The following is a 20,399-nucleotide window of genomic DNA, read 5'->3' on the forward strand; positions in this document are numbered from 1 at the left end:
AGCCAGAGTTTTAGCATGCATGCAGAGTCTGAAGGGTTCGTCTCCCTGCTTTTCTCTGTTTCAGAGAAGCGACTTAGAGAGGCTTTTTGATTCTGCCAACTTCGTGTATTCCCCGAGGGAGCATCCACAGCCCAGCTAACGTGGATGGCACCGCCTTGTAGCGTATCCCAGACCTCGGCTGTAGTCATGCAGACCCAGCAAGGCACGGGCAGTGCTGCCTCCACTGTGTTTTCACAAAGGATAAGCCAAGGGCTGTCCGCTGTGGATGCTGGATGTGTGGAGCTGTTGGGAGCTTGGTGCAGAGCATCAGTGCCATGATGAGCACTGGGTTATGGCCGGGTATATTTCAAGCAGCCCCAGAAAGGGACTAAGCCGGTGCTTCTGCCACAGCCAAGCAGAGAATCTGCCCACCACGAATCCAAAGGGCATGGAAATGGGATATTTTAATGAACACATTCTCAGTTCTGGTGCAAACGTATTTTTTGCCATATATAGACCTGAGTTTGGCTCTTCCTACAGTTTACTGACATCTAGCAAAAGCGATAATGACCTTTTAAGTAACTCTTAAATGACATGCTGATTTCTGTTTTGTTTTTCAGATCAATTTTTACTGTAATACAAGACATTGAAGATGACACCAAAACATGAAAAACAAGTAAGTGACATAACCTTTAATAAAAAACAATTTTATTTTGATGGTTGTGGAGTGTATTTCATTGAGATTTACCGTTTGTCATCTGACAGATTAAGTAAAATAATTGGTCGTGGCAATTTTTTTTTCTTTTAACATTTACCACTAGCTGTGTACTGCATAATTCCAAGGAAAGCCATCTATTTCTTCAATATAGCAGACCAAACCTGAAGTCAGAACAACTTTTCTTTGGAGAATCTCCACTTAAAAATGCAGTGAAGTCTCTGGAGTTCTTGGATGTTGGTGATTAGGATGTGCTATATAAAAGAGGTGCAGTGCTGGGAACAAACCATGGCATGATGCTCCACCTTGGGGTAAACACCAAGAATTTCAGAGTTATGCCATGCTATACTTCTGACAGTGTCCCAGTCCCCAGAGTAGTCTGTGGGCACTGCAAGATAGAAAGGAAAGGAAAAGAAGTTTCTGGGGCTAAACAGACTGAATTTGGTTTGTCTTACATGCTGCTTCGAAACTGACTTCCTTGAAGCAGTTTTAAATCGACACTTTCATATGCCCTCAGTTCCACCATTGGCTTTGAGACTGATTGCTTTTACTTACACAAATCCACCGTAACATTGGCTGCTTTCATTTTGATGTGATTAGGAATAGTTAGGTACCTGAATGATACAGTGCAGACTTCAGTAGTTACCATGAACATCCTAAGGAAGATCCTGAAAATCCTGTAGTTCTTGTCGTTTGGCATTTCTAGGTCAGGGTGTTCCAGCCTATTCAGGAGGACCCTTTGACACCAAATGACAGTTTCATGAAATTTGCCATATTGCTTTCTTCATTGAAGAGACATGCAAGATTTCTTAGAATTATTAAAAAAAAATCAAGCAAGACAGTTATCTTAAGGACTGATGATGCAATAGCATTACTGTTAATATTTTAAACTATTTTCGGTAAAATTTGCAACCTAAACTTTGTATCATATTAAAACAAGAGGAGTGAGAAGTGAAACCGACTTTCTGCCTAAACTGAGAAATGCAGTTTCCTGCCCCCCAGTCCTCTTAATTTGTGTGCATGAGGGCTGATGTTAGCCAAAGGAAGACAATCGGGTAGGATATTTAAACCCCACCTGATCCTACTCTGAAATTGCACTAAAGGCAGCACTGCAGAATTTTTTGTCAGACAGTGCTGCCTGGGTAGAAAGAGAAAACACATAATTGGTGTTTTGTAACTTCCAGTGTGGTTATCTCATTTTAGGACCTGAATTAAATGAAATTAAAATGGATCTAGGTAATATATGGCAAATGGTGATTCCTGTTTTGCAGGCTCAGGTCAATGTGTTTGAGCGATGCCAGTAAATGAAGTGGGTTTAATCAGATACAACTAATAAGGGTCTATCAAATACTCACCTATTTTACTACCATTTCTTTTGATATTTGTATTTATTTAAAATTTGTGCTGCAGAACAAAGATGTGAACAAGGTCCCATTGACTTAAGTGTGCTGGAGAAACACAGGAAAAAGAGACCTCAAAGACCACTCAAGTCCATGAGAGACAAAAGCTTTTCATTTGTGGCAGTACTGATGTCTGCTGTCACTGGTGGGGCAATACTAATGGACAGCTGTAGGTAAAAGTTTTCTGAAAACAGTAATTCTTATGGAAAATAGTAATATTTTGCTGTTCAAACCATTTAAAGTCAGAAACCATTTCATTGAAATAATACTTTAAAATGAGTTTACAGAAGCATTCAAGGATACAAATTGTTTTGCAATTAAAATATATATATGGACGAGTCTTCGAATGCGATGAATTTACTGACAAAATTGAATCAACATTAGTATTCTGTAGTAATGTTTGGAGCCAGACCTTATCCACAGCCCACAGGGAAAACAGGTTAATAGGACTGAAGAACAAACCCTGCAGGCAGTTTTGAGGAAGGATTCCTTTGAAATGCACGTCTGCTACTTGTTCCACCGCTGTGGTTCATGTCCTCAAGAACCACAGTGACGCTTTGTTTCCTCCTTTTTCAAGTGCTGTTGAGTAGGCTCCATGACTGGTTTGTTTTTAGCAAGGCACTAATAAAATGCCTCTTTCTAACCAATGAACACTAAGAATTGTCAGCTGCAGCTAATTGCTAGTGTGCATCCTGGCCTGGAATTCAATGTGGGGATGCATAGGAGTGTGAGAAGTTGGATTCACCTGGCACACAGAGAGAAGACAGTGTATAAATATTCCATGGAGGTACTGCTCTTTTTTATAATGGAGTTGGATTTTAGGAAACAAGCTGGAGCCCTGGCTCTGCTTCTGCTGCAGCTGACCCCGCAGGGATCCCTTGTTCTTTGTGGTTTGTTTTAGCCCAAACCCAACTCAGTTAGTTATACAGTGGTTACAGCAGTCTAACTCCTGATTACTGATTTAGCAGAGAATCTCTGTATGATCTAATTATTGCCACATAGGAAACCCACGTACTTGAACCAGATATTGTAGTGCTTGAACTGACATGCCCCGAGGTTGTTAGCACATTGCAAGAAGAGTTAAAAGCAGCTGACCACTGGAGCTTTACAGGAGCAGCACCTTCTGGAGAGTCAGTCTTCTACCAGTGCTACCATCAGTGAAATCAGGAGAACTGACAATTTGCACCTTTGATATTGTGGCTGTCATATGGTTGTGTTGGGTATTTATGTTCTAAATAGCAGAAATAATGTCAATATTCACAGAAAACTAGCATATACATGTCTTTTAGTTTAGCTGTGTGCTGTTAAATCCAAAACTTAGCTCTCAGCACCCCTCAAGCAGTTGCTTCATATACCTGTGGCAATAGCTCCCTTCCAGAAGTGTCTAAGCCTTCTTCAGGATAAAGATTTAATGAGCACCAGTAAATCTGCATGGGCTGGTCTGGACACTGCTGAGTAACTTATTGCTTGACTTGTGAGCTTTTTCAGGGCTGATAAAGGAGAAGCTTTCAGGGCTGATTAAGGAGATGCTTTCTGCCTCTCTCACCTGCATGCCAATACTGGACAAATATAATAAACCTCCTGTTGCACCTGGTGTAATATGCCGGGGGTATCTCTTTTCTTACCTTCTCTTTCTCTTTATCCACCAAAAGAGTGTCTTAGGGCATTCACACAGGCCAGGAAATGTTTGTTTTCATCTTTATGCTTAAATTGTCAAACTCCAGAATATTGTGGAGTGATGCACTGCCAGTTCCTTCAATATTCAGTGGATCACAGAGGAAGAAAGTAAATGACTCTGCGTAAGTGATTCAGACACGCATGTGGGAGGGAAGGACTTGGATTTCAGTCTTCTCTCCATCAGTCATCAGGTATTTTTTAAGACATAATGATCTGACTGGGGCTTGAGCTCTGATTTCCAGATGAATGTGGACCACAAGTATCATAGTTGCACATTCTCTTTTGCTGTGAACTCAAAGTTTAAACAAATCATTTTATCTCAGCTGTTCGTTTCTTACCAGCCTTACTATTCAGCATGCGTGAAGATCCCAATACACCCAGTATGAAAAGCCCCATTTCATTTGTGATTGATCCTTTTACTAACAGACAACCTGATGGGAAACTCTTTTTCTAGGAGGTTTTATGGAAAATGACTCTTTGGAGGTTATTGACTAATCTGACACGTAACAGTGGCACCATGGAGCATGAGGTTATCACCTGATGCTGTCCTGAGCACACAGATTTGAATTAAACGCGGCTGGAATGAATGAAGCACATAATCATCCAATGCAAGATTATTTTTATTCCTCCCTGTCGTGGTAGATTGTTCCCATATTAAAAATAGATGTTTCCATGTCAGATTTCCTATTTTCCTAACGGGAAAATAAAAATAGACTTCTCAGAAACATAGTTCTTGTGGTCAAATTCTACATATTGGAGCCTCTAGCTTATGCCTTATTTCTGAGCAATCCCTTGCATTGTTGAAAAATATCTCCAACAGGAGATTTTTATTTTTTAAGAAAAAGTCTTCTGTTTGCTTCAGCTGCTTTTATGGCAAACTCCTCTTCTGGGAGAGGAGCAGTTGAGTCTTCAGTGCTTGTGTCTACATGACCTTAGTACTGCCCTTTTCCTCTGTTGCCAGCACTCCCGTTCTTTGTACGGGACTGTAACTATGAGAGGTAGGTACCCACCAGACCTCGGGCTCACTTTGGCTATTTTGTCATTTATATTTGACCCTAACAGCTTGGACTGCTCCACTTCTTAACGACAGAGTAGTGAAGTGCCCATGGTGCCAAGCCTAGGCTGGCAGGCACAGAAATCACAGCCCTTTTAGCCATGAATTAAGAGGCACATCCAGCCAGAGAAGCTGCTCTGCTTATTCCTGTTCGCTAAGTAGTGATGACTACTTTTTGTACTCGTGTTTGCTTTGCTTGCACGTACAGTAACTCTGCAGAGTTGTTTTACACAAGAGACAGACGTGGCTTTCTGTGTTTCCTCAGTCATCCTCAACAAAATTCCCTGTGAATTCAGTTTTGGGGCAGATGTGAAGTTGTTCATGAGGCTATTTGGGCCAGTGTGATGGCTGGAACCCAGCTGAAAGTTACAGTGCTAGCAGTTTGGATAGGAAATGTTTTGCTTACGAATTTCACAATTTCCAGGGAGAAGGAATAAACAGAGATGCCACTCACTAGTAACTTTCTGTTGAGTCTGTATAGTTCCCAATGCAGGAGGCTTCCACTGCCAAGTTTAGGCACTTTGGGCTGTCAGCAGTAAATTCTGGTCTGCATTAGGCATTGCAGAAAACATATTGTTCTTGCATGTATAATAGACATATCCATATATTGTGTCCCTCAGAAAAAAAAAAAAAAAAAAAACAGGCAAAGCGTATATAATGTGGTGTCATAGTTAGATCTGCAATTCTGGAAAAAACAAACTGAACTGGGAAGGAGAAGAAGACACCTTGAAAAGGATTGCAGCTGACTGTAGTAAAACTTCCCTGAAACTTTGGTTCTTTTTGGGTTCTGCTTCCCCATTCGTAAGGCTGGCCTGCAACGCAGTCCTGTGAGAAGACGAAGCTGGTCTTCATGTGGTCTGTGGGTGAAGAGTTCAGCCTCACCCGTCCCAGGTGAATAGCAGATTATTTGAAGACAGATGTCTACTAAGGGTATCCTAATTTTTGTAGCAAGACTGGGAGGGAGCAGAGTACATACAAAAGAGAAAGGTAGTTATTACTTCAAGCTGCTTTATCTGTGTAATGTTTGTGACCAGTGGACTGAGCTTACAAAAGCCATCTCCCAGGGGAATATGCCATCACCTAACTCTGCTTAAGCCCTAACGTAGCCTGTGCGTGAATACTGGCCTTGTACAAGCTGGTGGCCATGTAAATGCCTTTTGTGGTGTCCACAGTCAACAGTTTGGGCTGGTTGGATTCAACCAATGTTGTTATTCAAGTGGGATTTTGTATATAGCAGAAGGCTCAAAGGAAAAGGGGTGGTTCATGTGTGTAATATGGCTTTTCCAGAGCAGCAGCAAGTGTAGCAAGAACTGGAAGGAGAACTTGCTGGATTCACCATGGCTGGAAGGGAAGTACTGGAGGTCTTGAGAAAGGCTGGACATTTTAGCTTTCTTTTCTAATTGCTTAATGTCTGTCTTGCTTCATTCTGACCTCAGCCTTGGCTTGGTATCCTTCAGTAAATGAAGGGGACATCCAGTATTCCGCTGAAATTAAGGTGTTTAAACTGGAGCTCACACTGACTTTATTTGAGCGTGGCAGCTTACTGAGGTGCTCTGCTGTAACCGTAAAACACTTGTACTCCTGGGGCAGTGATTTGCTACCCAGACACCTGACTGCCGCAACAAGCACAGTGGGTCTTGTTTCTTGTATAGATGGAGCCTGAAAGGTGTTTGACTTGTGTAGTATTGATACTTGGGGGCCATCTAACTGGAAATTAAAAGTGCACAGGGTTTCGTGTGGAAATCACGTGGCCCGGAATCATTTGCAAGGTATCCCATTGCTATCCCACGGCATATCCAATAGTAGCTTTCTGTCATAATATTTTGGTATAATAGAGGTTTTAAAGGAGTAGTTCACTTATTTTGACTCCTTGAAAAGGAGAAGGGTGCTTGGAAATGAAATAATTTGAGGAATTTAGGCAACAGCAAGCATAACGGGAAGATGATACGGCAATGGATGGCAGGAAGGGAACCCGAGGCTGGGCTGCAACAGGCTATTTACAGTTCTGACTCCTGGGCTGCAGTAGCTGAGGGGAAGAGGAGAGCAATGTCCTGCTTGAAGCTTCCTGGCATAGTTACTCTTCTTCAGGCTTGCAGGACTGATGCACTTGGGGCTCAGAAAAAAAAAAAAAAGAAAAATGTTTATACGTGTTTGCAGCTCTGGGAAGAGTGGGACGCAGGGAAAGAGAAGGCTGGGGAAAAACAAAAAAAAATAGGAGAAAATAAGATTATGGATATGAAAAGTTGTTGCAATGGGACTGAAGGTATGCTATGATGGAAACTGAGGCAGGAGGAAAAGAAAAACTGGACTGATAATGATTGTATATCCTTTGTTTAGTACATTGCTCAGGATCTGCTCAGGACGGGGAATAACCCACTGGTGTCGTTCTGTTAGCAAAGGCAGGACCCTCAGCTGGTAGAAATGGTCACAGCTCTGTTCTTTGATTCCTTTTGTACCAGGTTGGCTCGGAGTTAAACATCAGCAGAGAGTGCAGAGCGGAGGAGAATCAGGCCTCCGGGCTCTTCAGTGGGGAAAGAAGCAGTAGAGGTGACGGGAGACTTTCAAGCAGGCTTTATTTGGCAAGGAGCTCCTGAGAGGCCCCCAAATGGTACCCAGCAATAGTGCAGAAAGCACCCTTGTGACTAAGAGCCGGGCTACGTGAGATAAAACTTGGGGCTCCATCAGGCCGCAGGTTCCTCATCTCTGAAACAGTTCTGCCATGAAATCAGCTGCTCCTGCATGATAAATGATTGAATTGAGACCACAAACACCTCCCTGCCATGTACAGAGGGCAATGACCGGTCAGGAAAAATGCATCTTTTCCTGCTGAGGATGTCCTTGTGCTCCTGCCGGTCTGTTCCGCGTTTGCTGCTGGTGGTGTGCATGGTGGGGAGAGAGGGTGGGGGGGACCTAGCTGAAGAGTAAAGGTTTTATTTCTGACATCCGTGTTTTGGGCAAGGAGACATATTTTGAGAGCTTTCAAAATTAAGATTTTTTCATTTATGAAAAGAGAGCTGCTAAAAAAGCATGTTATTTATCAGAAACTTTGTCCTTTGTCCTGTAGTCGACTCCTGTACTTGGATTTGGAGCACAGTGCCTTCCTCTTAGGAAAAATATATCTACAGCTTAAAATGATATGCTTTTCTTTAAGTCATTATTTAAGTCGTTGGCTTAGCTCTTTGGGGTAATCACTTATTTAGACAATTGAATTTGCGCAGCCTCGTCTTTTCCTGTGGAAATAACAGGTAATTAGAGACACTTCCAACCTTCGTATTTTAAAGAAACCTTTTCCATCTTAGTATGAACAGATAGGTTTACCGTGTTTGTTTTTGATACAGGATTTCACGTTGTTATTAGCTGGTGATACACAGAGGCGTGTGATTCTTCAGCTGCTCCCAATTACTATTAATGATGCCTAATTATGTTCCAGTAATACCCACAGGCCTCTCTCACTCCTTTGGGATCACTCTTAAGTTGTTTGGGAATGCTCTAGGTTGTTGTGTAAACATATGATTTATAAGGAAATAAGCTAGATATGACAATATCTAGGATAAATATTCTATATTGTCCCCTGAAAATGGAAAATACCATACTTTTCCAGTGGGCTGGAGCAAGAAATTTTAAGTTCAGAACAAAGGCAGGGCTTCAGCCCCTTGTGGAGGTACTGAGCACTTACCTCAGATCCCTGAAATCGATTGGTATAAATACTTGATTTTAAAAGAAGGTAGATAAAATGACAGAAGAAGTTTAGGGTCAAATAAAAGGCTATGTGAATGCTGAATGCAGGGATGGGAAAAGCCCGTTTTAATACCTGCCTAGTTCTATCTCAGATGTGTGACTTGAATATTAGATTTTTTGTTTGTAGTTACCGAGATAACCAACTCTCCCACACATGAAGCATGTATATAACTTCACAGTATTACTTAATCTGAAATATTCCTCTTCAGCTAGCAGTTTGGCAAGGAATTTCCTGGGCATGTGGTATAGCTCAGATGATTCATTGCTTTTTGCTTCTCCTTTTATAGGCTTGCAAAATTCAATAAAACAGCAGTTCAGCTTTTAATCTGAGCACAGTAGTTTGTGGAACAGCAGAGCAATCAAGAGAGTCTTTCAGGCTCCCTTTGTCTTCTGAAATTAATTGCTTGATTTTTATTATGCACTTGCAGGAATTTGTTACTGTCTTGGTGCGAGACCCCAGGACACAGAAGGAAGACTCATGGCATTCTTACATAGACTACGAGATATTTATTCACGTGAGTATAAAAATATCGCTAGAGATTCTTTGGACTCATACTGCTGTTTCTGTCTGAGCTGGGGCTCACTTCGGGTATTAATGGAATTTCTTTACAACACTTATGGGAGACTGCAGGTTATTATTCTCCTTTTAACAGCTGAGATGCAGTGGAACAGGTAAGGGTAGGGTGGCCAGAAAGACCATGCAGAAAAGTCTATAAAAGAGCTGGGAGTAGGACCTGGTGTTGCATTCACACTTGCATTCCACTGTGTATTGCAACAGATGCTATTCTTAGCTTTACTTATCAACTAGAAGACTGTCATGGTCAGTGATATCTTACCGTTATAAAAGAATTTTGATGTTCAGGTGTTCACATTGAAAACAACTTTGTTTTCAGGTAAGTATCTGGTTATTTTTACTTTAAATTCTCCTCAACTCTTCTATTTGCCAAGTTACTTGGTGCTCCAATCTGTTTGTTTTCATCATACCTTGATATTCATATTATACCACCTTAGTGGTGATGGTATATGTCAAGTAAGTACATTCAGGTTCATAACTGTAGTCTAGTTAATGGGAGTGCACTTAGAGTCATGTTTTTTTTGTGTCTTAAATCTGTCCTGTACATCATTTTATTTTGTTGATTGTTCTTATTTGATGGATGATATATGGAAGGAATTATCGTAATTTCCTAAATCTAGATCCAGGGTTTTTAACTACAATGTAAATAAATTTTCTGAAGTGCATCAACTATCCAGCGAGGTGTTTGAGAGCACCAAAGTTACATAGTTGATGGTTTGGCACAAGGCAGACAGCATTTCCCTTCTGTGTGGGAAAGCTAAACACTTAGCGTAATGTGAGCAAACAGTCAAACGATTGCTTGTTCAATATCTGTCAAGACAAGTACTTTCACCCTGTGCGGCAATCAGCTGTTAAACTTCTGCAGTGTGGTTTAAGTACTGATACGAAAGCAATTATATTTTTGACTTCTGCTAAAGAGACATTCTGCAGATTTGGTGATGGGTGGGGTAGACATTGGTGTTTCTCAATAGAAGCGTATTACCATCTTTCTCAGCAACTGCTAAGTTGGGGTGAAGTCACTTAGACATACTGTTATGTGACTCAGTGCTGGGCATCTCAGAAGCTGACAGGCAACATCTACCAGAACATTGTTGGGACTTTCAGAGACCAAGTCTATGTCAGTCCTAACTCCCAGGTTACTATCTGGATTTAAAGTCTTGCATCTGCCAGATTCTTAGAACAGCTGGATACCCCTTCTGCCCAGCTCCTAGAGTATTTGGTTTCTTAAGCTGTGAGGTAGCCAGGATCTATTCTAGAAAGCTGGCACCTTTGGGCCCTGCACAATCTGAATTATGTGCCTGTGTAAGAGCCGTGGCTCCTGGCAGGCTATTGAGGGCTGGCTGGACTGCAGGCAATTTTATAATGGAGTCCTGTCTGGGAGGCTGGGTTTCACTTAAATGTATGCTCCTTCAGAAAAGTTGGAAAAAGCATCTCATTTCCATGAATTGTTTCTCTTTTGATGAATTGACATTTTCTAGTGGAGTAGTAGTGTTCTGTGGGAAAGTTTCCAAATGCTGCTGCTTGCAGAAAGGAGTTATGTCAGTTCCTTTGATTTAAGGAGGATTGCACACTGTCAGAACAGCTGTTCGCAGGATTTCAACTAGAAAACGAAATATATATTTTTTTTCCTAGCAAAGTTTGGCATTGTCTGCTAAAATTTTTCTGAGATTTTTTTTCTCGTTACTGCAAGTTGTGCCATTATCCTGATCTCTTCCTTTAAAAAGGAAAAAAAAAAAGATTAATATATTTCCCTGAGAAACTATAGAAACTGTCATCAGTACTGTCTGAGATAAACCATAGTCCTTAACCTAAACTGAATTCATTATCAAGCTTTCCATTGGTGTGTCAAGGCTTAGAATCTCAGATGCTTTTTGGTATCATGCCTGCATGTCAGGTTAATCTGCTTTACAAGTAATTTTTTCTTTTTTAATTTCTCAACAGACAAACAGTATGTGCTTTACAAGGAAAACATCCTGTGTCAGACGACGCTTTCGAGAATTTGTTTGGCTTCGGCAGAGGCTTCAGAGCAACGCTGTGCTCATGTGAGCAACTTTTTATGATTGGTTTGTTTCAGTAGATATCTACAAAATAATCTGACAGTAAGACGTGGAAGAGGAGCATTGTTTTATCTTAATTCTGAGAACTGTAAAAATGAGAAGTACGAATGCAGGATGCTTTCTGGAAGTGCACCCTCGCACCCATACAAGTTTATTCCTTACAAGGCATTTTCTGTGCTTTAAATCCAGAAAAAGTGATTTGTACTGATGGCCTTTATTTGGTGAGCCCCAGTCTAATTTCTAACAGATCTGAGCTGTGTTACCTGTTCCTACATACAGGTAGCAGAAAGGACAATCTGGCCAAGGCAGGCTACTAGGCTGTGTTGAGCTGAGGTTTTTCTGCTTAGACTGACTGGTAACAACAGCACAGGTGTACCTCCTCTGTGTGCTTTAGCATGTGCTTAGGTTCTTCAAAGGCCATAAGTTACCCAGCCAGCCACAACTGCAGGCCTAACAGCTGGACCAGAAAGATCTGAGTTATTTTTCCTTTTGAGGTGTGTCAGAAGCCCTCCAGTTTCTCAACCTTGCATTCTCCAATTCAGTTTCATGAGCTTCTAGAACCTGGCTCATGAATTTCAAATGCGAGGGGTTGGCATTTTCTTGCAGCATTTTTCTCCACTGTTTCGGGTTTGGTTTTAATTGTGTGTTTGCTTGTTGTTTATAAAGACAGGTGCCCGAACTGCCATCTAAATCTCCCTTTTTCAATATGAACAATCCGCATCACGTGGACCATCGTCGGCAGGGTCTGCAAGAATTCCTGGAAAAGTAAGTACAGCTTATCATAGAGATGTTGGCATTTTTATGATGTCATCAATTTTCCGATTGAACATAACTCATCTCCGGTACGTGAGAGCCACCTTGTGGTCATCTAGATATGCAACTCATTTGGTTTTATTTTTTGCTTTATTTGCACAAAGTCATATTTCACATACGTGCCTTCAGCAATGCTGGTTACAAGGAAACCTCAACTTGGGCTTTTCCATTGTGTTTCATTGACTGATTAAAATTAATTGCTTTGGATTTATGTTGCATTGTGATTCAGTACTAAGGTTGAAAGGTCTTTCATAGTGATGTCTATTTATAGCTTCCAAGAAAGAGCTAGATGTTCTTATAAAATAAATAGACTTCTTGCCATCTTTATATTCATGGAAAGTGAACGTCTCTGTGCGCTAAAACGCTGGGGGCTTGGGAAAATTCTACAGTGAGATCTCCTAACACATATATTTCCTATAATGCCAATTACTGTGTTTACCAGTCCCACTGACATAAACAAGCTCTAGCAGCTGTGATAATTTTCACTACAGCTGCAGTCTGTGTAAGATCATTCATCTGTGCGGTTATGTAAAGGGGTAGTGTAAAGGAGCAGTGCAATCTTAGCTAGCCTCTGACTTGAGTTACAAGGAGGCACTGTGTTAGTTTTAGTACTGCAATGCTGTAACCCCTTTACCATCTGCAGTGGCAGGGACCCTGTCGGTGTAATCTTCTGCTTTCTCTGCCGTTCTCTTAATATCCTGCCACTGCTGCTATGAGTGCAGATCTGTTCAGGGTTGCTGTGGCAGGAACTGTGAGCGAGTTTGGAGGTTGTCTTTAGCCACTGTTTGGGTTAAGGGCATGGTAAAACAGAACAGAGACATTCATCTTCTTTTATTATCAGTGTTCCCATGAATCAAAACTGCGTAAGCAAAGGAAAAAATAATCATTTTAGTAGGTTTTAGGCCTTGTGGTCAGGGGGGCAGAAGAATAGCGGACCCATTGTTTTTCCACTCAGTATGTTATAGTTACAGGTTTCCATAACAGACAAGAAATGATCGGTCCTAAGGTATGTGTGTTAGGCTAAATAACTGAAGGCAGGAGGAGCTAGCCATTGCAGGAGCTGCAGGAATATTTCTGTGTACAGTTATATACAGGATCTGTGCCAAAAGGGTGGTCACTACATACTGGTTGGGGGCATGTAAGATGGGGAAAGGAAAGGAGAAAAGGATTAGAGTTATTTTTCTTCACCTCACGAGAGAAAAACAGTGAAATAGTGACTGTGCTTCTAGGGGTGTTAGTACTAATGGTCAGCTAGAGTATGGTAGTTCAGGTCCCTGTGTCTGAGCAATTCTTAACTGTGCTTACACAGCCTTAGGTGTGCTGCCCCACAGAGCAGTGCGTTCTCAAAATCACTCACATTTTAAAATAGCGAAGAGGCTCATCTGTTAACACGGTACAATATTGCAGCATCAGAAATATTTACAGCTGCTGTCAGTGCTTCAGAAGGCAAAGCGCAGAGGTAGATTCTCTAAAAACAGATCATCACTCTCCAATTTTGTGGATGTCTGTGTCTTAAATGGGTACTGACAGAAGAAAATGACAGCGTGTTGAGCGTTTTACCTTGCTGCCGTTAGTCCAGGAGTGAGAAAAGAGGCATCTCTGTTGTAAGGAGATGATTTAAATGTTTGAACTTGGATGCCATTTAGAAAGGTGTTGGCTTGTCTCTCAGCCCGGGGGAATAGTTGGAAGGAATTTGCAGAGATACAGTTGTGTTGTGATGAATTGGCTTGGCAAATTATGTGCCGTACCATTGCCCTCTGCTGGCTGGCATGTCAGATGTACTGCTATTTATAGAAGGCATGTTTTTATTGGCTGAACTAGACTGCCATGATGCTTTTTTTTTTTTTTTTAATAAGTCTCAACCAAAGGTTATGATTTCTTTCTCTTGTGGAACTCGTTGACGATTGCAATATCTTTAAATCTTGCATGTGATCACTGCTGATTTTGGACTTGCTCCAGCTAGTACTGCTGACACCATTCCAGTTCTTCTGCCTTTACGTATTGGCAGTTTATATATAGAGTTGTGTATATATATAGTCTATGCAAAGGCAGAAGAAATATATACATATATATATATATATTGACAGAGTTGATTTTACATAAGGTCCGGGTCTGGATGCTACAAGTTCTCTAGTGTGGCAGCGACAAGGGAAGGGAGGACATCCCTGGTATGTTGGGAAGGGAGTGGGAAAGGAGCCAGGACGCAGTTGTGTTGCGTGGTGTCACTCAGAACCACAAAGCTGAGTGCCTTATTCCCCCCAGCAATGGCAGCAGTCGTCGTGCACAAGCTCTCAGCCCTTGCTGATATTTCTTTGTGACAGAGGGAAGAAATTGGATCCTAACCTATGTGTATCTGCCAAGGTGATACAGGAACCCAAGCTATATTCAGTACACTCTGAGAGCATCAGGATCCGAGCCATACCCGACAATGGAGTTCAGATTTTAAACCATTTCTGTTTCTGCCCATTGCTCACTGTGAGAAGGTTGCTGCAGCCTCTGCCAGGACAGTAGCCACGTGCCAGAGGAGTCAGTTCCTGTCTGTGACCTGGGAGCACCTTCGCATCACCTGTATGTAGGCAGCTATAGAGTTCTCCTGTCCTTCTTCACATGCCACTAGGGAACTAGGTAGCATGGTGAGGCACTCAGAAAGGGCCTTTTTGTAGCTTCTTCATGCTTAGCATGCCGAAAGCTGGAAACTAAACGGAAGCCTTAGAGTTTGGTGAAGTCTGGAAGTGGGTTTCGCATTTTGTTTTGGCTTTACCACACAAATACAGGGTAGGACCTGCTTGTCTTATAGGTTATTATCTCTGAATGATGAAGAGCTGTAAGGCTTACTTCTTGTCTGGGCATAATTTAATATTTCAAAAGCCCATTTGCATTAACGGAAGCCAGCCAGCCCATTTTCAATTATGAATTACTTTGTAAGAATAAGGAAAATGATGTATGTTTTTTTTTTTTCTGGTAGGTATCCTCATGGATTTGACGATGTCTGTAGATTCACTAGAAAAGCTTATTCTTAAATTGGAGGTCAAATTAAAACACTACCTTATAATACTGGGTTCTGTAAGATCCCTTTTGCATTCATCCCTGTTTAGCTGCACAGGTTTAACTTTGGGATTTAGATTTCCTGTGGTCCCGCAAGCACAAGGTGGTGTAGGGGTTGAGAAGTCCCCATGGGGACAGGCAGATGTGGGAAGTGGGAGACTGGCTCTGAAGAGGATAGATCCCAGCCTCCCAGGGCCTCAGAGGCTCCTTTGTCAGCGCAGAACAGGCAGCAGCACTGGTGGCCATGGGGCAGGTAGGATTTCCTCCAGTGGATGGTGGCTGCCTTTTTCCAGTGGAGCTGTTCGGAGCAAAACCTTGAAACTATTTCCTCTCTGGCAAGGGAAGCAAATCCATTGCGGCGAATAATGCTTTGCAGGCATGTGTCGGTTAATTCCTAAATGTATTCATTATCAGATCCTAAACAGTTGCTTCACAGTTGCTTGCTATCAGTAACATTTCCTCTGTTATAAAAAATGAATGAGGAGGCGCAGTAGGCTTTTTAAAAGGAGGAAATGAAGCTTTGTTTACTGCGGGCTGTGGAGCCCAGTGCTCGCTGCGAGAGGCTGAGCGGATGTTCGATAGAGGGCACCACAGCCCAGGCTGTGATCTGTTGTCTCTCAAGTTTTATTTTCCCCTTTCCCTCATGATATGATGTAAATGGGCAGAGTAAATTTGTTGAAAACAAAATCGGAGTGTTAACCTTCCACACACATACAAGTGTGCATCTGTCATTGTATTAGGTTACAGTAGATACAGGAAATCTTTAGTTAGGATTAAGTTGTACTGTTCGGCCATATGTTGCTCTCCTCCAGCAGAACAGTGTATAATATACCTAATAAAATCATGTTGAAGAAAACCAGATTTTGGACCCTGTCCAAATAAGACAAAGCACATGTTTTGTCTTTTGTAAATGCTCTGCTGTAACATGGGGAAGGAGAAATGCTCCTCATACACTACCCGGCGTTTCCTCAAAAATGACCTTATTTCTTCGGGTTGGAAAGTCGCATTTTCTGCCCTTCTTCTTTAAAGGTCTAGAGATCACGGGCATTTACTGAAAGCTTACAAACAAAGATTCGCATGGCCACGAATAAATAATGATTTTATTATCTCTAATTCAAACGTAGAACCTTATCCTGCAGCCCCCTTAATCACATAAGCAGTCATTATGCATGTGAGCAATCTGGCAGAGAGGAGTGAGATCTCTGACAAGTAATGACTACTGATGTGATAAAGACTTGCAGGATTTAGCCTTGCATTCTTATTCTAGGCATGCATAGAAAGTCTGTTGTTCTCTTGAACGCGTCCAGTCAGTTTATAGGAATTAGCACAGTGAGCCATGACTCTTGCATTAGCACGACTGCAGAGAGAACTGACTCACATCCCTGTAACTGCAGCTCGGCATTGACACTCGCTGCAATAAAACTGCTCGAGAAACACCGCGAGTGCTACTGGTTGCGTTCAAACCCCACACACGTGTATCTGAGTACGAGCATCAGGGTGTTCGACCTTTTCTCCTGCCTTTCTCATTTGTATGTTGCATTCTGAAGTTTAGATTTTGAAGGCCTTGGAGCCAAATCTGTTTTTCCCAACAGCTCACACAACGTGTCCCCAGGACAGTGAAGGCCCGTAAAGGCAACTGCTGTACCAGCACTTAATGTTACTACAACATCTGGTGACAAACGTGTGGTTGTTTCCTTGGAACGGGAGCATTTCCAACAGGAAAATGTAATGCTTATGGATAGCACAGCATTTATTTTTCATTTTGATTGCTTGAAGGATGCAATTAAAAAGCGATCTAACCTGTTGGTTCAGGTGAGGGGGGAAAGCAGAAGTTATTTTTTAATTAAAAGGAGGAAGAAGTGTTTCAAGGGTATATGACTGGGTGAAAGGTGTTGGTATATTTGCTTGCAGGAGGGTTTTAAACGAATTGCTTGTTTGGTGTCCTGCAGTCCGCCCCCAAATGTACATGTGGGATTAGCTTTGCCCACATTTCTATTTCTTCCCCTTGGTTTCCCTTCACTCATTCCACCTCCAGATGGCACTGTGAAGCAGAAAAGAAAATGACTGTGAAATAATGAGTCCAATGTAAAGTAAAATTGGAAATTGAATTATAGCTGCAGAAAAAGGACGGTAGCCTTGAGGTCCTGATCAGTCTGTACTCTTATCACTTTTGTTTGCTGTTCCCTGTGTTAGGTTACCGCTGAGTTAATAACAGGGCTTTAGCAGTTCAAGGCTTAGCAGAATTGTACTGGACATGAAATAAAGCTAAAATGAATTTGTGTCCAATATCATTGACATTAGTGCTCATTACTTCTCTGGTGTAATGCCTCAAACCGTCTAAAATCAATTTTAAAGATTACCCATTATTTTATAAAGAAAATAAAATACATTTCAAACAGCAACAAAGCTGTAAGTGTAGTGTAATCTCATGAGCAGTTAGTTACTCGTGTTTTCGCTGGTTGGCAGGAAACTTTTGAAGGTAGAGGAAGAGGAAAATCTGTGAAACTGAATGCCATGGGCAGAATTTAATATCTTGGCTTTTGCTGTGTTACTTTGTATTAGACACGCAAATGTTAGAATTGCAGCAATGTGCATCCCCTCATTGTGCTCCCAAGCCTGGGAAAACTAGTAACTCATAGTTACTTCAGAGTAAGCTCTGAGATGTTGTTTTTTTTTTGTACTTTTTTTGTTTTTAAGAGGAGGAAGAGAGGGAGGAGAAAATTTACTCCTCCAAGTGCATAAACTGTAAGCATGGATTTATTGTGTGGGATGATATTTTGTCTTTTACTTTTTGTCGCAATGTTTGTCGTCTTTTGGAATTTATGTTTATCAAGAGTCAAGGCTGAGATTCTCTTTTAGTGGCCAGTGAATGATGACTTTTCAAACTATTCATGAGGCTGTTGCTGTCAAGGTGTGTAGACTTGTAAATTCTGTGTTTTGGATCATTTTTACTCAGAGTTTGGTTGCTTCTTTGACTGCTAAGAAGTTTTTCAGTGTATTTAAACACTGCATGCATTGATTTCACGGAGGTATACTCTATTTGCTATATTTATTTTTAAGTAAAATTGTAAGACTTTATATAGGATTAAAAAGACTATGGAGGAATGAAAATGTGTTCGAGTTTTAGCAAAATCTGGTCCTTCTGAGACTGAATTTTGTACGCACCTGGTAGATCATTAGACTCATTGGAGATATTTCCTCATTGGAAGATAACAAAGTTTGAATTATGTGGTTGGGAGTGTGTGTGTGTTTTCCTAGGCAAATGAAATATGCAAGTACAGAAATATCCTACGTTTTCAGTTAGATATCTCTTATTATTTATTTTGATTTGACAGAATTTTATAGGCTTAGATAAAGCCAGACATTTTTTAGTATATTAATTAAATGTTGTTGTAATGTTGGCTACTTAAGAGCATGGATTTCAGAATGTATTTGTATTTTAAAATGTTTCAGTCCAAGCACATCATTAATCTTGTTTGATAGAAGGAACTAATCACTTATACATTTCATTTTAGTTGGAGTACCTATCAAATGCACAATTTCTTACTGCTTTTACTACTTCTTGCATTAATGTCATTTCTTGTTTCCTATTGCATGGTGTGATGACTTCTTGGGTAACTACTTGTAACCTAAGTGGGTAGAAATAGGTACATAATGACTTTAATAGTTATGGTTTGCTTAAAGATATTTAAGTAATTTTCATGGAGCATTATTTGGCATGGTCATAGGCTCCGATGACTTTAGTCATATGAATAAAAAAAAATTACATGTACACGTAAACAAAAAGTCTCTTGTTATATATTCCAGGATATATGTGTTGAAGAATTCCTTCTGTAGATAAATGCTGCAGGAAGGTTGCATTTTTTTTTTTCAAAATAGTGATAATAATCTGCAGTTCTCACTCCTTGTAAAAGTACCTCTACAACTTTCTGTGTTACTGGAATGTGTTGTACTTTCTTTACTCATACTGTATGTAAGTAAATGCTCTGTGCTAAATGTATTTGAAGACTTGACTCGGAATATATATATGCCAAATATAAAAATGGGCTTTTGAAAAGCATAGCTAGAATGAAGTAGTATTTAAGGTTCCCTGAAAACAGTTTATAGATGCATTTAAAATATTGTTCAGTACCAGCATTTTCACTCTAGCTTAAACATACGTATCTGTAAAAGTGTAAACAGATTTTGGCGAGTGTCAGCTCTACTGCTTACAGGCATTTCAAAGTCCTGGCATTGAGTGTGTCTTAAGTCCTCTGTCTCTGTACACATTTCTTTCCCCCACCAAAGAAAAAAGAAAAGCTTAGCCATTTAAAAATTTATATAGACAGTTATCAATCAGAGAGCAAATTTTCATAAGAGTATATACCTCCAACTGCCTAAAAATCATTAATTGATCCATGTGGTAATAACAGATGGTTAAATGGGAGAAATGTCCTTGAAGTTATTCTTATAGCAGATGTGCTTAACTATTAGCCTCGTGTTTTTACTCACCTAAAACTCCAAATAATGTAGTAAGTAAGTAACACACACCTAATCATTTTAATATGTTCATTACCTTCTGTAACTGATTTAGGATTCATATAAAAACTTAAAAGCAGGACGTCATTTAGAATTTGTTCTGGTAAAACGCTTCGGAATGCGTGTGTGTATCTCTATAAAAAGATTTCGCTTTTCTTTTTCTTTTTTCCAGGATTCTACAAAATGCATTATTGCTTTCAGACAGTAGGCTTCACCTCTTCCTACAGACTCAGCTAAGTCCAGAAGATATGGAAGCTTGTGTATCTGGACAGACCAAATATTCTGTCGCTGATGCGATTCATAAGTTTGCCTCTTTGAACAGACGTTTTCCTATAGAAGATGAAGAGAGAAAAAAAGGAAAAAATGATGCAGACTCTGATTCGGAGAGGTGATTTCTGTATTTCCTTACTTTCTGAGATTATATATACATACACACGCGCATGCTTCACTTTTTTGTTGATGTAATACTAAGATAATGAAAAAATTAATTGACTGAGATTTTATTGAGCTGTGACAGCTCATCATAGAAGTCTTCACACACACCTCCACACTGAATTAATGAATGCAGTAGAAATTCAATTATCTGCATTCTGATTATGTGAATTTCATTTAGTCAGACTTGAATTATTCGCGTTTAAATTATCTTGCTAAAAAAAATATCCAACTGCACTCCAAATGGCTAATTAAAAGTCCAAATTTCCTGTCTCTCTTTGTGACTGGAGATAATTAAAGTTCTCCTCTGTTACTCAGGCTTTGAGTGTGTTGTGAAAACCAATTTCCTCCTTTTTTTTTTCTTTTCTTTTTTTTTTTTTCCCCTCTCCCCTTTTCT

General features: G+C 40.5%; 1 protein-coding gene across 8 annotated transcripts in view; it reads left to right on the forward strand.

Moving 5' to 3' along the window:
* Positions 1 to 20,399, forward strand: part of SNX10 (sorting nexin 10) — a 38,025-nt gene that overhangs the window by 15,404 nt on the left and 2,222 nt on the right. For 3 of the 8 annotated variants that reach the window (XM_080580977.1, XM_080580978.1, XM_080580979.1), the window contains exons 2-6: positions 600 to 655; positions 8,992 to 9,078; positions 11,079 to 11,179; positions 11,861 to 11,959; positions 19,743 to 19,958. In XM_080580977.1, coding sequence (XP_080437103.1) covers positions 632 to 655; positions 8,992 to 9,078; positions 11,079 to 11,179; positions 11,861 to 11,959; positions 19,743 to 19,958 — 527 coding nt within the window. In that variant the 5' untranslated portion in view covers positions 600 to 631. Of the gene's footprint in view, positions 1 to 599; positions 656 to 7,742; positions 8,487 to 8,991; positions 9,079 to 11,078; positions 11,180 to 11,860; positions 11,960 to 19,742; positions 19,959 to 20,399 lie in introns of those variants that run through there. The other 5 variants (XM_080580981.1, XM_080580980.1, XM_080580982.1 and 2 more) reach the window with 3 other exon arrangements.

This window comes from Anser brachyrhynchus (assembly GCF_964034855.1).
Source record: "Anser brachyrhynchus genome assembly, chromosome: 2".
NCBI classification, from domain to species: domain Eukaryota; kingdom Metazoa; phylum Chordata; class Aves; order Anseriformes; family Anatidae; genus Anser; species Anser brachyrhynchus.